This window comes from Patagioenas fasciata, chromosome 3, assembly GCF_037038585.1.
Source record: "Patagioenas fasciata isolate bPatFas1 chromosome 3, bPatFas1.hap1, whole genome shotgun sequence".
Taxonomy (NCBI): Eukaryota; Metazoa; Chordata; class Aves; order Columbiformes; family Columbidae; genus Patagioenas; species Patagioenas fasciata.
The window spans coordinates 104,473,789-104,490,322 of NC_092522.1; the positions used below are offsets into that span (position 1 = coordinate 104,473,789).

A 16,534-nucleotide genomic window follows, 5' to 3' on the forward strand; every position below is an offset into this window, starting at 1 on the left:
TTTTTTGGTCACACTGTATTTATCACATGAATTTGTTTTCATGTGTGTGGAAGTTACTTGCAGCATGCCAAGGAAGTGAGAGCTGTGTTTGTCCACACTCAGTGAATCAGGCTGTCTCAGAAGCTGCTGTATCCTGGATTTAGAGCATCACCCATTGCTTTCACAGTAGGAAGAATTCATTGGTTTTGACAAACTGCAAACATTTTATTGGTTTAAGCACTTTTTAAAGAATTTATTGACTGTTATGAAAGCTTGGGCAAAGCAGCATTCTTTCCCTGCAGATTTCACCAGCCTCATGTAAACGGGAGGAGCAGGAATCCTTTTGCGTACAGTGGCCCCAGAATGAGGTGAGACCTGCGCCCTGGGCTGTGGCACAAAGGAGATGCAGCCGCTGTTACCGGTAGATCAGATCGAGACAGGAGCGCATTGTCACTCCTCATTCTCCCACCCTGGTCTGCTGGCTTTGTTGGTGTCTGTATGGGCTTAGCGGGGAAGATTTACACAAAATGCTTCTTACCAGACTGTGTGAACCGGCTGAAACAGAAAATTTCATTCATACAACTGAAGAAAACTGACATTGAGACGCCTCTCACTATAGCCCAGGGGGTCAGGTGCACATCTGAGCGCAGGGACCAGTGTTTGTAGACCCTGGGTAGCCAAGGACCCTGCCAGACTTTGAGCAGAGTTGTTCCCACAGCCCAGGTGAATTCAACTTGGCATCTACCTCGATTTCCAAAACTTTTTAAAATGCTTGTTAATATATATGAATATAGATGATAAAACTGTATGTCCTGTCTCTGTACAGTCTGAAAAGGACATTAATGCACATGTAATTTAGCTGTTTCTTGCATACTTAAACTGCTCTTACTGATTTTTTTTTTTTTCCCATAAGTGCCTGCTAATTGGTTTATGATGTGCAAGGATCCAGGAAATGAAACCAGCAGTATGAAGAGGAAAAATAATTTTGGAAAAGGCTTAGTCACTGGTAATAGTTTGCAAAGGTGTGTATCATTACATGTCTGTCTCTCAAAAATTTCTTGCCAGTTTAGAAATTGAAATGAGAGAGTTGCATTGTAGCATAATGCAGGAAAAAATGCTTTTTCTATAGTTACAAAGTAATGGAGACTATGGAAACAATCAGAAAATAGGGATATAAATAATAAAAAAATGAAATACATAATAGTAAGCAAAGTGTAAAGAGAAGATGGGCTTTCATATAATATTGACCAGCTTTTATTACTGATAATAAATGAAGAAACACCTGCTCTGTATTTGGAAAGAAAGTTTTCCTATTCTGTGTTCAGTACTTCTGTAAAGGCACAAGAAAGCTACAATATTCTTTTTAAGTCTGTAATAATCTGGTAAAAGCACTTAAATTTCTGTGTTCTTGAGCCCCAAATAACATCAGCGAAAACTTCATAACACCTGTTGAATTGTGAGTTTGCTGTTGGAAAAGAAAAAGCCTTACTCTCCTCAAAGAACACCACACAGCTGTATTTTCTAAGAGTAGTTTGTCTGCTACTGAAAACAATCATGTAATATTTTACTTTTTAGTTGCTCTAACCCCTTGTACTGAGAAGACTCTCCGAACAGTTGAGTTTAAATATTTTTTTCAAAGAATTTGCTGGTTTAATTATTTGAGGTTGTACAGTAAACCAGTTCAGATTTGATACAGAACCATTCCTTGAATTCAGCAATGTCTCCTGGCCTGTCTTGTCTTCTACAGCTTTCCTTGAAAGCCCCAAATGCTGTTGGCTGAACATCTTGTTTGTCCAGGATTCTTACAACCAGGTTACACAGCTAAATGCTTCTGGTATTGGAGTCTTTGTATATTATCACTTTTTTGGTGCTAAAGCTTTCTTAAATGCAAGATAATTAATTATTCTGTGCTTTTATTTTTGTACTTGTTCCCTATTAGCTTAGTTCTTGGTCACATATGCAAAAACCTCCTCATAAAGACCCCATCTTTGCTGTTTCTGTCATGACAGACACCCACTTCTAGGCAGAGTTGCTTTCTGTTTAATGCCTGTAAACAGTTTCTTTTGAACATTCGGACAGAAACTTGGCAACCAGCATTTGACAGGACAAACAAAGGAAAACAAGTCAAACATCATTTCCCACGAGGAAGTAAACTATTGTATGATAGGATGGAGCACAAGATTAGCACAAGTCATGGTACAGATACAGCAATGCTGCACATTAAATATTTAAGTCTCTAATTTTGAAAATAAGCCACTTGCTCTTTTTTTCATTCTATAAACTGGCATGTCTCCTGTCTGTATAGCATGGCTGGGTTTTCATGTTAGAGAATCAGAACTAACCCAGCAACTAGTCCTTTTGCCTGGTGTTTTTCCTTGGTTACCCCACTCAATAGCAATTGGAAAGAACAGCCCCTGTGCACAGGGACAAAAATGGAAGTTCTGGATGCCTTTAAGTCTGCTGTTGCATAACTCACAGCAAGCACTTCTCCAGATCTGTTCCATACTAGTATGCCTATAAATTAGACTTCATTGATCAAAAATGTAGAAGTGCAGGCAACAGAACCTTTAACCAGGGACTCAGAAGGCTGCACATGGTCAGCTTTCAGCAAGATGGGATGAATTACTGAAGTTTGAGTCTCCCAAAGAAATATTCTCCTCTTCTTGTACAGCCAGTTAACAGTCCAGCTCTTCTACTAAAAAAGTGCTAATACAATCAGTTACTGTAAAGCAATGTCACTTGTCTGCCTGTATGCTGCTCATTGCATTACCAATTGCTACAAAGAACAGGTTATAGAAAGATCTTAGAAAATTCAAAGGCATTCATCTCTATGCATGAGATACTTCTGGGAATAATAGATAAAACCATGATTTATTACACTGTACAAAACTAGATTCAGAACAAGCAAGTGCAGAATATAGTACATGATTTATTTTTCTGTACATTACATATTTATTAAATTTCACTGACAAACCCAAAACTTCCCTAATTTTTCCTTTACCTGCCTAAGCCAAGAAATGAATTTTGTTCTACAGGACAGAAGAAAATAGCTTCCTGGAGAGTTTATCATCTGCCAAACTTGGCTGATGGTGTTTCAGCTCAGACTGCCTTTCAGTGTTTCCCAGAGCCTGTAAAGCCTTGCCAGGTTAGAACCTCAGGTGGCAGAATTGATGTCCTGCCCCAGTACCAGCCTAGAAACAAGCAACTCCATTCTTGTTAACTTTCAATAGTGTCTTCTTCTTAGAAGATGAATTAATGCAGTTGCATTTGTAGACATACCAAGCAGCATAAATGAAGGCTGTAGCTACCATAAAAAAAGCCAAAACCAATCACTTTCCAGTAGCCCCAGACTTGTTTCTTGAGTTATGCAGAGTGTGCCGAGATAGGTTATATGTTTAATGAAGTCCTTAAGAAAAATATTTTTGCATAATGTATATAAAAAGATCAGTTGACTTCCTTCATAGGTTGAGCAGCAGATGCAACCACAGCTGTATTTTATTCACTAGCTCACAATGCCATCTTGGTAACTGCTGCATTAAGAGTCCAAGAGAATATTGGTCTGTTCTTTATAATAGTGTAAATTATATATGGAGGTGTTTGGAAAAGAGTGGCTTAAAGAAAGAAGGATTAACAAAAAACCCTTTCTTTGGTCCCTGTAAGAGCAGTTTAACTCTTCCATGAAATTTTCAAAACTCGCCCACATAATTTTAACCAACTATTAAGGCGTCAAAAGAATAAAGTTGAGATTAAAATGGTCTGTCTTGGACTTGAAAAGAAGTCCGCTTCAGATTTCCTGACAAAGAAATTTTCTTTATGTGTCTTCTCCTCCTCAGCTCTTTTCTGCACATCAACACCACATCAAATAAGCCTGTCTGATAATCTCCCACATATCTTCTTTAAATTACAACAAAACTCTACACTTAAATATATTGCACAAAAAGCATAACATATCCTGCCTGACTCTTCACAAAAATGGCCACAAACAGCTACTGAACATCTCAAAACTTGAAGAGATCAATGAAATGCTGAGGAGATACTGGCATGAGACAGGTGTTTGGATCACTGGCTGTGCAGGGGTGTCCTGTATCCTGAAAAATGAAGGACAAAAAGAAAAGTAAATTATCTTTCCATACCCACAATATCCCCCCACTCCCAATTTAAGAAACAAAACCCAACCAAAACCAAAAGCAAAAATTGACAGATAGGCACATGCAACTATTTCCACTCTAAACAAACTGATAGGCACTTGCTCTTTTAAAGAATTCATTATTTCTCTTTAAGCATTCTAGATTAAGTTGTTAAGAAAATAGGCCCTTCCTGTTTGACTGGGGTAGTACATTTTAGAGAAAAAAACCCCAACAAAACACACCCCTAGACACCCACCCCTTGTTCCTACCCAAACCAAGACCTGAGTCAGAGCTCTTGAAAAAATTCCATATTCCTTATCCATTATTTTTTAGTAACTAAAAACAAAGAAAAGCCACCGCTTTTCTGAACCTACATTTTCTGTTGTATGAAAATCTGAAATCAACTACTACTTCAGGGGGAAAAATAAGCTCCTTGCTTTCAAGCTGAAGGGCAGCAGACACTTCCCAAAGAAACCTGAACAGCATGGCTGCAGTCCCAGCCATACCAGTTTTTCTACCTTGCTTGTTCCCTCCACCTCAGATCTTTTTCTCCTCTTTTACTCCTACATTTTCCCCACCTGAAAGCATGGCCTTATAACACAAGTTAGCACCCAGGCAGGTTAGGAATACAGAATACAGAAGCCAGAATGGAAAGACTCTGTCATTACAAGTTCACTAAGCCTGCGGTGCTTGCTTTAATATTACAGAAACTTGAACTCAGCACAATTGTCTGATTATTTAGGACTCAAATTTCTCTTCAAATGAAAAGTTCAGTTTTGCGCCTCATTAGAACCTTCTAAAGGAAGGAAATCCTAGAGGTGTAATAAGGAGAAAGTCCCAGACAGTTTAATGAAGAGGTTAAACACCTTAAGGGATCAACATTGTTTTAAAGCTCAGAAACCATCCTCCCCAGGTCTTAAGGGGTTTCTCTCCCTTTCCACCAGTGCTGATGAATTAATCATATAAGGCAACAACACTTTCCTTATGTCAGTTTCCAACTGAGAAAAGTGCTGTCAAAGGTGCCACCTGCCCTTTCACACCCAAACAAACATGAACAAAAAAAAGAGACAAATAGATCAGAGCCCAGGTAGAGCTGCCTGTAAGCTGCAGATGAGAAAACAGGAGACTAAGACCACCTGACACCTTCATCTTGAGATGACACTTGGAAGGAAGAGATGGATACACCTCAGCAGAAACCACTCTCAAAGGTGGTTGCTAATGAACAGTCTCATGAACTTATCTTCCATACCCATGTAAGTGTCATATCATTACTTTCCATTTCCAGGAAAACACGCTATTAGAATTAAGGATTCTGGGGAAGAAAGCTCTGGTTTATCCCCTTTTAGTGCTTTTTTATACTCCTAAATATTTTAGACAGAATTTGTACCATGCTATCTGCTTTGCTCCGCACATCATCCTAAAAACGCTTTTGAAAGCTCCGCTCAGTCAGGAATTACAGGTCCAATAAAAATGTCATTAAGATCAGTTCTTGGGGTTTTTAGGTATTAAAACAAAAAAACCCCAGCAATTTTACAGGGAGGGGAAAGTGGTGAGGATTGAAAAGAAGAATCATAACTTTCCTGTAATTATTAGTATTCCTCCTTCCAAGAAAAAGGCATTTTGCTCAAAATGCCATTTAATATGGTGTTCAAATCATACTTATTTTCAATGTAGCTACTTATAGCTAAACCAGAATTCTTTTAAATTAACATGATAATTCACTAGGAGGAGTGTTTACTGGCAAATGCAGTAGTTTTCCTCCTCAAATTTTATCATAACTGGAAATTAAGAAGCTCCCATAACAACTTCGGAACTACAGTCCTTTTCTGTATAATTATTTCCACCATTTCTTCATTTAGAAAACAACATTTTAATTGCCTCCTTCCACTCTCTCAAGTCACCCCTGTTTTGGGAATTTCTTTTCAGAGAGACTTGCGTAACAATATGTATGACTAAAGCATTCCAAGTGGAGTTAAAAAAAAAATCAGTTTTAGTACCTTTACATTAAAGAAAGTTATCCGAGCTTCATGTTACTGTTTTCATATTTAAGTACTGAATTAAATACATTAAGGAGTGCCAAAACAGTTGCTAACACTGAGTGCAGAGAAACCCATTTCTAAGCAAAATTCACTCATCTCACTGACATCATGCACCTGCTATGTTCATTAGAAGCTGAATTATGGTATTAGTTTAAATGGCATTAACAGGGAATATGACAAAAAAAAAGCAAACCTGATGAAAAGCTAAGATGGAAAGTCACAGCTACCTTATCTAATAGGAAACAAGGAACAAAGTATTCCTGCTGCGAAACTGATGCAGGGAAACACGAAAAAACACTAAAACAAAAAAACCCACAAAGAGTGTCAAACAATTAGAAATTAATCTCTTATTCACTTTGACATTACAGAACAGTCAGCAATGGAAACACACAGGCAATACCTTGAGTAACAAAGCAAGGTGGTAGTCCTTTGGGATCGTGAAGAAGGGAGCAGGAAGAAGAGCCATAAAGTAAAAGAAGCAGAGTTAAGGTTTACTGAAGCTGAGCTTCATGAGCCATTCAGAAAAATAGTCTTTTATTCTCCTGACAAATCACAAGCAGCTGGAGAACAAAAACCAGCACATGCCCCAAGACTAAAGCCAAGTGTGAAGCATTTAACTTATGCAAAAGAATTATACTGTTTTGCATAAAGCCCTGGATACTGAAAGACGCTACTGGAATTACAGATTTTGCTCATTTTCATCATGGACAAATCAAGATACTTCTCAAATATGTTCATTTGATATAGAGAGTTCCTTACAGTCACTCCCTTCTTTAACACAGCAGAGTACAAGATGTTCTATTATATCACTGTACTTCCTACAGCACATTTAGGAGTCTCCTTGTATTCAACATTACGATGGTCACAGGTTTTAAACAAATATAGGAATACAAATGCCACTTCTTGGAAGCTCTTAAAGACTTCTTAAAAGTAACGCCAAGATAATTACAGCACATTGAAAAGTCATTTCCCTACTTCTACTGTTTGCTAATTCAGTTCAGTGGCCATCAGTCTCTTATTTTGGAAGACCTTCTTTAAAAGGACACAAAATGCAGGACAAAGAATTTCCTGTGTGTAGCTTCCATGTTGCCAGCAATTACATTATATTATCAATTTCATAAACTTATTAAGAATCTTCTCATCACTAGCTAAGCCTGTGCTTTGTGGCTATTTCAGAACCTCACTGCTTTGGTTCTTAGAAACTCTTAACTCAGAATAAGTTTACTCACAACTAGTTTCTACAATGTATTTGCATCAAGGCTGTCCCTTAGCTTAAATAATTTCCTTAAGTAGTCTCATGTTTATTCATCCCTTCTCTTTCTCTGAGAAGTATTTAAGAATATCAGTCACATTCCTTAATAGCTTAAACACAGTTAAGGTAAAAGAAATTAACCTCTGCTTAGTCATCTTCATACCCTGGTCACTTAAATACTTGTTCCTCTGTAACTATTCCAATGTTCAGCTTCGTTCTTGCATGAGTGGAAGAAAAAAATACAACCCAAAACACACAAGCCCAGAGGTGCAACACCAAGAAGTGTTCAGCTCACTGCCTGAAGTTCTTCTGAATGCCCTTGAAAGCAAAAGCTTGCTGATTTTGGTAGTGTACCATTAAAAGAAGAAACTAAGTTTTTATGTATTATAAGCTATCTGAAGAATCCAGTGCTTCCCTTTGCTTCCAGATGCAAACACTTGGTACTCTTCTTCTGTAAAGTACTGTGATTTCTCTTCTGAAGTTCGGTTTTGATCCCAACCCCCATATGCTCAATGGAATCAGGCAGAGTAAAAGATTCAGTTGGGAAAAAAATCTGTACATTATATTAATAGATATAATTATATGTTAACCACTCATATACATATCTAACTTAATAATCTGTCTAATCAAGTATGATACTGAGGCTTGAATGAATTGACAAAGCCTAATAAAAGTTCTTTCCGTTTAAGAAATATTTTCACCTAGCACAGAAATTTTCTAGAACTAACGGAGTACCCTCCTGCCCTCTGCTTTGTTTCTCATCTCTTTTTAGAAAGCTTGAGAAATGGTATAGAAACAAATGCCTGAAAAATCAGAACTACTGTTCCTCTGTATAACTCAAAGAGACTAGCACTACTTTACTGACGTTACCCTATAAACAGAGGGACTGTTTTTCAGACTGGTGTCCTGACAATAAGGATGCCAGTTGTGCTGAAATAAATTTGTTTGATAATCTATTTCAGCTGATCAAATATTTATTTCAAGACAGGGCAAAGGCCTAGCTTCCAAGACCTACAGAAGGAAAACTGCAGTGCAGGCTTGCAGAATGATCAGGTTTGGCAGCACCTCAGGTCTCCAGTCCAGCCCTCTGCTCAAAGCGGGTGAGCTGTGAGATCAGACCACGTTGCTCTGAGCTCCACCCAGTCAGGCCTTGAAAATGAAGGATGGAAACCGCACAAGCTCTACAGTCAAACCACTCCCTTACTTGGCTCTCCTCACAGCAGGCTCTGGTGTTCCTCTGAAGGAGTCTTTCCCAGACTCTCCTCACAGACCAGGTCTTCAAGCTCACAGGACAAGTCCTCAAGCCTCCCTGATTATTTGGTCCTCACTTGAACACGACCCAGTTTATCAGTATCTTTTTTTGTATTGAGGCTGGATGCGGTGTCCCTGATGAGTGCCAAGTGAAAAGGGATAATCACCTTCCTCAACCTGCTGACCATGCTCTAGTTAAAACAGCCAATCGCAAACCGCTGCTGCCAAATTTTAGTGCATCTATAACCACACCATCCCCACAAACTGCCCAAATCTCCAGGAGGAGGCAGTCAGTACTGCAATGGTGATCATGTGGGTACTGCTCATCAATCCAAGCAAAGTCCCTTCATAAGTTACTATGTTGAGTGTAAGTTACAGGTTCACTGCTTCTTACTGACACACATGATCTCCAAAGTTACACGTTTAATTCCAAACACATTTTAGTTATTCCTAATATTAAAGTAGTATACTTTCAATTATACTAAAATCAGAATGAGACAATTTTACTTTAGAAAGCATTAATCAAACAATCCAAACAAATCCAATACCAAAAATGCCCACCTGCATGCATGCTGTGTGCTCACCTTTAACATTTCCACTTTCAAAGAGAAAACTTCACCCTACATCCTGAGCAACATGATGGACACCAATCGCACTGTAATGTCTCTCTTGACACAGGCTGGTCAGCAAATGCCCAGACTTCTCATAGCAGAAACCAATTCTGACTACCTGCTTTCCTACTATTAATTTAGCAAAACATTAGTGCCTAGAAAGGCTCCTGTGGTATCAAGGACACATACACAACTTCAAGATGACATAATTCAGGAACATGCTACTTTGAAAGCTAGCTTACCCTGTTAAACTGCCTTGAGTGTTCTACAGAAAATAAAAAAGCCTCACACTGACATTCAAAATTACAGAAAAGGGACACAAGAGAAACTTATTTCTGTGAATTAGAATATGATTATTTTGCAATATTTCTCAAATATTTTGTGCTCTTGCTGTCTCCTTAACATGACCAATACCTGGGCTTTGAGCTGCAAAATTAAAAGACACCTCACTAACTACAAGGCTAGATTATGGTGCAACAAAAAGTAGAAGTAGGACTATGTGCTCATGCATGAGTTAAACATGAGAACACTCCACAAAAGTTAAAGTTGTCCTGTAAGGCAGAATACGCTTCATGGTAAATATCAGAATCAACATAAAATGAATTCTGAATGAAGCTTCAAACACCCCTCCGAACTTTGTATGGGATGGAAGCAATTCTAAAAAAAAATACAAAGTTCTACACCCATGTGACAGGAATGCTATAGTACTCAGTTCTCATTAGAAACATACTGATTGCCATGCCACCAGTAGAAAAGGGATGTCAAAATGGCCAGCTTCATACAAGTTGCTAACCACTTTGCATAAGACTAAAGAGATACAAAAAGACACAGAGTGCAATGCTTTCTACATCACATTTTTCCTTGCAATTCTAAGCATTGAGGTTATCAGGTATCAAGAGACATGAATAGTAGATAAAGAACAACTTTGGAATGTAATACTGAAGTTTTATATATGTGGAAGTTTTGTGATTTAAAAGTTTGATATTTGTTGTTCAATCACATTTCACGTGAGAAATCTGACAATATGATCTTAATATTTTTCCTTTCAGACAATCAGCAGTAGCTGTTTGAACTTATTTCTGATTTTCTCTTTCAAAGCTCTTACCTTCCAAAAGAGAATACTACAGTGTCGACAGAAATGCAAGGTGTCCCCGTACTGTTCCTTTATTGGGTAGTATTTCTGAAGTGTAAAGTACATCAGCTTCCAGTCAATGTGACCTTCCTTTGACAGAATCAAATGCCTACAAAACTGGACATAAAATTATAATATAAAATCAGGTAAAGGACTGGAAAATAAAATGGTAGTTAAACTGAAGTTCTGTAACTGGAATTCTTTCAAGTCAATAATCTGACATCACACATCTCTGAAAAGCAGTGAGAGATCTAGCCACAAGAAAGGTAAAACACTAAAAATAGGAGAGTACACGTTTGCCAAGAAAAAGTAGGCCATACACAGCTGATCCAACTCCTGTCTTGAAATTATTCTAATTATAGTCAATAACCACATAAAAATAATATTTAGAGCCATAAGTACTTCATTTTATACTTAAACTTCACAACACTCAGAAATAAGATTAAAAATGATTGTGCATTACAAATAGTGGTTTTCTGTTACGACAGTAACTATGGATTTAAATAAAGCTTTTTTCTTTCATTTTAAAAGCATATACATTATTTTTCATATTTACTTATGATCTTTTTCGAAGGATTGCAATAATCAGTGATTGATTTACTTCTTGAGGATATAATCTTTATGTAAAGATTAGCTGGTGCAAAGTGGCTATTTCTCCCAGCTTAACACACAGCCAAGGTTTATTAAGTATGTACTTGTAAAAGACTTCTTGTTCCACTGAGTGTGGATTAATGCTAATACATTGAGGGCTTTCTTCATTCAGAACACAACTCCTAGATGGGGAGAATAGCCCTGCCTCTGTGATTTCAGCTACACTTCATTTCATAATAGCTTCCCTGTGTAGAGTTCTCATTTTTTCTAAAAGTGCTCTTCAGATAGCGCGTATGTTTTTGTGGTTATTTCAATGGTTCAAAGACACTGCAGAGGGCAGGAAAAACAACCTAACGTGTCTCTGGAGCTTATTAAGGTAGTACACTTTTAAACAGAAAAAGCAGAATTTAATATTGGAAAACAAATAATTATATTTCTATCATTAAAAACTCTATCAGAAACTTAATGTGAACATTTAGGAACGCATTGGGAACACTGTGTAGAAGTGTCCCGCGTAAGGCACAGGGCTGGCTAATTCTACTGAATTACTTAAGCGATTTTTTCCCAGCTTTACCTCAGTGTAACAGCTTCCACTCCAGCCAGTTTTGTCACTGTTCAGTAGGGCTTACCTCATCTACTCTCAAAATACCTTTGACTGCTACATTAAACTTAAACCTCTCCTCACAACTTCACCTCACATTCTCCTGAGCTGCCTTTGACGGCAGATTTTTTCAGTTTGCCTATGCCTGTCTGTATTCTCTATGAATAGATCCTTTCATCTCACCAAAATTCTTATTTGGGTCAACTTCACACAAGTTAATTATCTTCACTTCTGTCTTTCCTGTTATAATAATAATTAATTCGGTAGTCACCAACTAAATGGTACCACTTCGACTTATCAGATTTAAGAATGAGTATTTTCACTTCCTCCTGTCTGGAATGTGCCAGGTTTTTAAAGTTCTTCCTCCAGCTCTGATGTGGTAACTTCTATTTTCATACCTTTATTTTCAGCTAGTCCAATTTTGACCCAGCATATATTCCTGTCAGAAAATCAAGACAGTTCTGAAGGAGTTCCTAGATTACTTTAATGCTTTTTATGAGGAAGTAACAGAAAAGTGTCATTTGTCTTTCTGTTCCTTTCAAAATCTCAAGCATTTAATTTAATTTTTTATTTTTTTTTTTAAATCCAATTTTGGTTTCACCAGAATGTTCGTATACACTAAAGGTTTAAGCAATCTGTCTGCCTACTTTGGCTAGTAAAAGAAATTATACTTCAGATACTAAAACTACAAACACACTAGAGGTATCTTCTACCACACTTGTTGGGGATTGTCTAGTAAAAAAAAAAAAAATCATCTTATGGTAGATATTTTTTTAATGTAATATAAGGAAACAGCCTGATGGTTATCCTAAACTCACAGGCATGTTGAATACAATTTTTAGTATGAACAAAGTCCAAAAAGAAAGAATATTTTCACTATTACAGCATGCTGCCACATATCTCATATGAAGTGAGTTTGTACTTCATTATTAGTGCACCATATTGAAAAGATAAGGGTCACATTTATGCAAGTAATAGTTTATTACCTGTTTTTCTGCAAAATGGTACTGGCAGAGTTTTTTCCACAACTGTCTGTCTTCACTGAGCATGTATAAAGTCGGAGTCACTTGACCCAAAGTAATAATGTCCCAGCCATCAGAGAACCTATATAAGATGTTATTCAGCATATGCAGAGGAAGATCACTAAGTGTAAGACCATTGTTGACTTGCTGGAAATAAGAGTTGAAGACTTTTAAATACAAGAACTTGACAGTATAAGGTATAATTAAGATTCTTACTTCAGAGGTAGCTCAGGTCTTAGTTTAGTTTGTACAAAACCATTGAGTGAGATCTATGATTAGTTCTGTGATACTTTGATTAATTGGCTACTATTAGTCTCTAATAGCTGTTGTTGAAAACTTAAATGGCTACAGGTACAGAAGGAGCTACAGACTGTCTTTATAACTTACAGATTTCCTACTGTTAAAGTAAACATCTCCTAAATTCTTTATTTAAATTCCAAATAATTTTAAAACACTTTCATTCTCAGAAACCAATTTAAGAGCATACAGTCTTGAAAACTATGATATAATTCAATTCCAACTTTGAGAAAAGTGTGCTAAAACCCTAACTATAATAGAAGTATGAACAAATTATAAAATCATTTGTAGGATAAATACAGTTTCTCAATTTTAATTAAGAAACAGAGCACATGTCGATTTGCCCTAAAACAACTAGAGTACAGAACATAGTACAGGACCAGCAAGCAGAAATACAGAATTAAAACATTTTCACAGTCAGAGGCAGAAGACAGCAGGTTCGTGTCTGAAGTCTGGAGATAGTTCCCTTCGCACATAAATGGGGAATTCTGCAGGAGGTGACAGATCAGAGCACTGAGGAAGTTTTCATTAGGAGTACACACCTCTGCTGAATGGGGCAACCTGCAGCACAACTTGTACCAGGCTGAACCCGGACCCTGCGCAGGCAGGTGGGACAAAGCTCTCGCTCATGTCAGGTTCTTTCACAACCATTCATCTCACTTACAGACTCTGCTTTCTATAGCGTCACATGCTATAAACATCTCTGGGACTATCGCTGTGTTCAGGAATACGTGAGCATTACAGATGCAACATTTCTCATCAGTTATTTCAACCAACATAAAGCAGCTCAGACAGAAGCCGCGCATCGGAAGGAAACGCAGCAACTGCAGTGTCTCAAAGCTGTCTGCGGTGTGGCTGCTTGGCATGTGAAAACTGCTGAGATTGGGTTCCCCATTTCTCCTTTCTGTTCCAACAGCAGCTGTTTTATTCAGATACCAACACACACACAGCAAGGACAGTTTCAGAGTTTCATAGTAGAAAGCCAACAAATGAAGCAGTTGTTTGACTTCACTATGAGCAACCACTTGCAGCATTTCTTCCTCCAGGAGTCACCCAGACAGGTTAAAAAATTATGCCTGCTTATCATCAGAAGTTTCCACTGTAGAAGCCCAGAACAGCGCACACCACATGCTTTGAACGAAGCTGCATGATCAGAGTCCAAATGCTGAAGTCGTTGGCCTTTTTCTAATGAAAAGCAACTGTGCTAATGAATAAAGCTGCAAAATTGCTACTCAAATGTTTTATTTCTGTTTTCTTGATCCACCTCTAAAATGCCCTTTAGATTTGTATTTCTTCAATAGGAGAGCATTGACTTTGGAATTAAAAATTGATATTTTTCCATCTCTATCTGACAATCTAGAGACAAACATTTTGAGATTTCGGTGAGAAAAACAATTATATCCATACATCTCTACCAGAAGCCAGTAGTACGGGCACTGTAGCAGCTCTCATTAGAAAATAGCTATTAAAACATTAGAAAATGAAGTTGATTCCATTTCATTAATTTCATATTACTTCTCCAAAAACCAACTAAAACTATTTAAGAAGTATTTGAAACTTTGTTCACTTACAAATCATAAACCAACATTCAATATAATTCCCCTCCCCAAATCACTTTTTTAGTATGATTTAATAATATACCTTGTTCATCTGAAGGTTTTTTAGTTGTTGTTGCCACAGAAGGATGGTTTCCAATCGGCAAATCCAAACATTGACGTTCCCTACCAACTCAGATTTTCCTACTCCCCTAATCAGTATACAGAGAGTAGAACTCAGATCCTGTAGAAGATCCTTGATTAATCGTGGGTTATACTGGTCTTCCATGACTGGAAAACAAACCAAACCAAATATAATTTTGGTTAACTGAGTTAACCAAGCCAATACAGTTAGCTCAAGCTAATCAACACTTTTTTAGATTAACTAATTATGACTTAACTGTTTGTGTGCAAATAGCTGCTCTAATTCCCACCATGAGATTCATTAATGCTGTTCCGTAAGTGCAAGATCAATAATGAACAATTTCACAGGCAAATCTGATGTAACATTTCATGCTATGCATTTAATAAACTTAATGCTGAACAACTACTTATAAATCCTATTTCTTCCATTCAAAGCTGATAGCGTTACATTTCCATTTAGTGTGGATACCAGAAAAAAATGCTTTTAATATTATGTAATAGCTTTTTTAAAAATAAAAAAGCAGTTATGTACTTTAAATCTCAGTACATCATGCAAATTAAAAAAACGCTACTAATCTAAAAGCTTTCACATTTCATAAAGAGTATAATTTTATAGTAACAAATAGTTTGTGAATAGAATACAATTGTCATTTAACTTCACCAATCCGTTTCAGCAGATACTATTCTGTTTTATTTTGATTATTGGGACTATGCAATGGGAAGTATGAAACCTTTCACTAATTAAATATGCTACTGCTTTGTCTCAGAATGTAATAATGGTAATAAAGCTAACAAAAAAAAACCTGATAGCTTAGTCACAGCAATTAAATCTGAACAAGCACATTACAAAACCTTAGGTCTTACCTTTCTGCACAATTTTGTCCAAAATGTTAAAGTAGTTCTTCTGTGCGGCACCACTCAGTGAAGTTAACTGGGATTTTGCAATTAACTGCAAAAGCTATGACAAAGAATTGAAATTTAGAAAAATGACAGAATATGTTTAAAATACACCTTTTCAGTACATACATTCAGCTATAATAGCTTAGATCACTTCAACCGTATTTTGCAAAAACATAACTACAGAGTTCAGAAAATGAAGCAAGACAAACGAGGATAGCTTAGGCATTCCCACTGGCATGACACGAACAACTCATGAAGAGACGCACATTTTCAAAATACTATACAAATACTGGTGTGTCTCTCTTATACAGCACATGACACATGGTCTTCATAAGCTGTAATGAAACAATGGAGGGAGTCTGTTTTGGAGGCTCACAAATAGGGTGGGTCCTAAACCCCCTGACAGATTCAGTGGCCAGGAACATCACTCTGAACTGATACCAACTAACAGACTCCTCATTTCTGAGTGGAAGTATCATAGGGGTCAAATCAAGGTGTGATGGCCTAAGTGCACTACTTTCTGCTCAGGGAGGGGAAATGCTGTATTTTACCTCAACTGGAGAAAAATGAAAAGTGTTATTCTTGCATTCAGGTTTCTGGTAGGAGAAGCCCCAGTAATCTAACAATGAGCAGTATACAGGCTGTATTAGTAACTTTCCCTTAACAGATCTCCTAACTGAACACACATTTCTGTCTGGAACCACTGTGAACAGAAAAGTGGTGACAACACTGGGAATGGTCTAGAGGAAAGTAATCAGAACAGATGAAGTTGTTGCTGCACACGAACACCAAGCTTCGGGCACTACTGGCAGCCCTTGTTCCATTCCTACACCTCCGCTTTTACATTTTAGATTCAGTTTTGTAGCTGACAGAGGCCATTGCCCCTTTAACAAAAAAATGGTCCATTAGTATGAAATAAGAGACTTCAATGTTACAACAATACTGCAGTGTTTAAAAGTATGTTCAGAACAAGTGTTCTCAATGCATCCGAAAGGGAGAGCAGGGAGCAAAACCAGCATCCCTTGCAGAGCCACGCTTTGCAGGACAGCATCA

General features: G+C 37.4%; 1 protein-coding gene across 2 annotated transcripts in view; it reads right to left on the bottom strand.

Annotated features, from left to right (window-relative positions):
• Positions 1 to 2,888: 2,888 nt before the first annotated feature.
• Positions 2,889 to 16,534, bottom strand: part of FBXO25 (F-box protein 25) — a 33,958-nt gene continuing 20,312 nt past the window's right edge. The window contains exons 6-11 of one of the 2 annotated variants that reach the window (XM_065835555.2): positions 15,446 to 15,539; positions 14,544 to 14,728; positions 12,570 to 12,752; positions 10,365 to 10,508; positions 6,546 to 6,572; positions 2,889 to 4,067 (exon numbers count right to left, since the gene is read on the bottom strand). In XM_065835555.2, coding sequence (XP_065691627.1) covers positions 3,978 to 4,067; positions 6,546 to 6,572; positions 10,365 to 10,508; positions 12,570 to 12,752; positions 14,544 to 14,728; positions 15,446 to 15,539 — 723 coding nt within the window. In that variant the 3' untranslated portion in view covers positions 2,889 to 3,977. The remainder of the gene's footprint in view (positions 4,068 to 6,545; positions 6,573 to 10,364; positions 10,509 to 12,569; positions 12,753 to 14,543; positions 14,729 to 15,445; positions 15,540 to 16,534) is intronic. The other variant, XM_065835556.2, reaches the window with a different exon arrangement.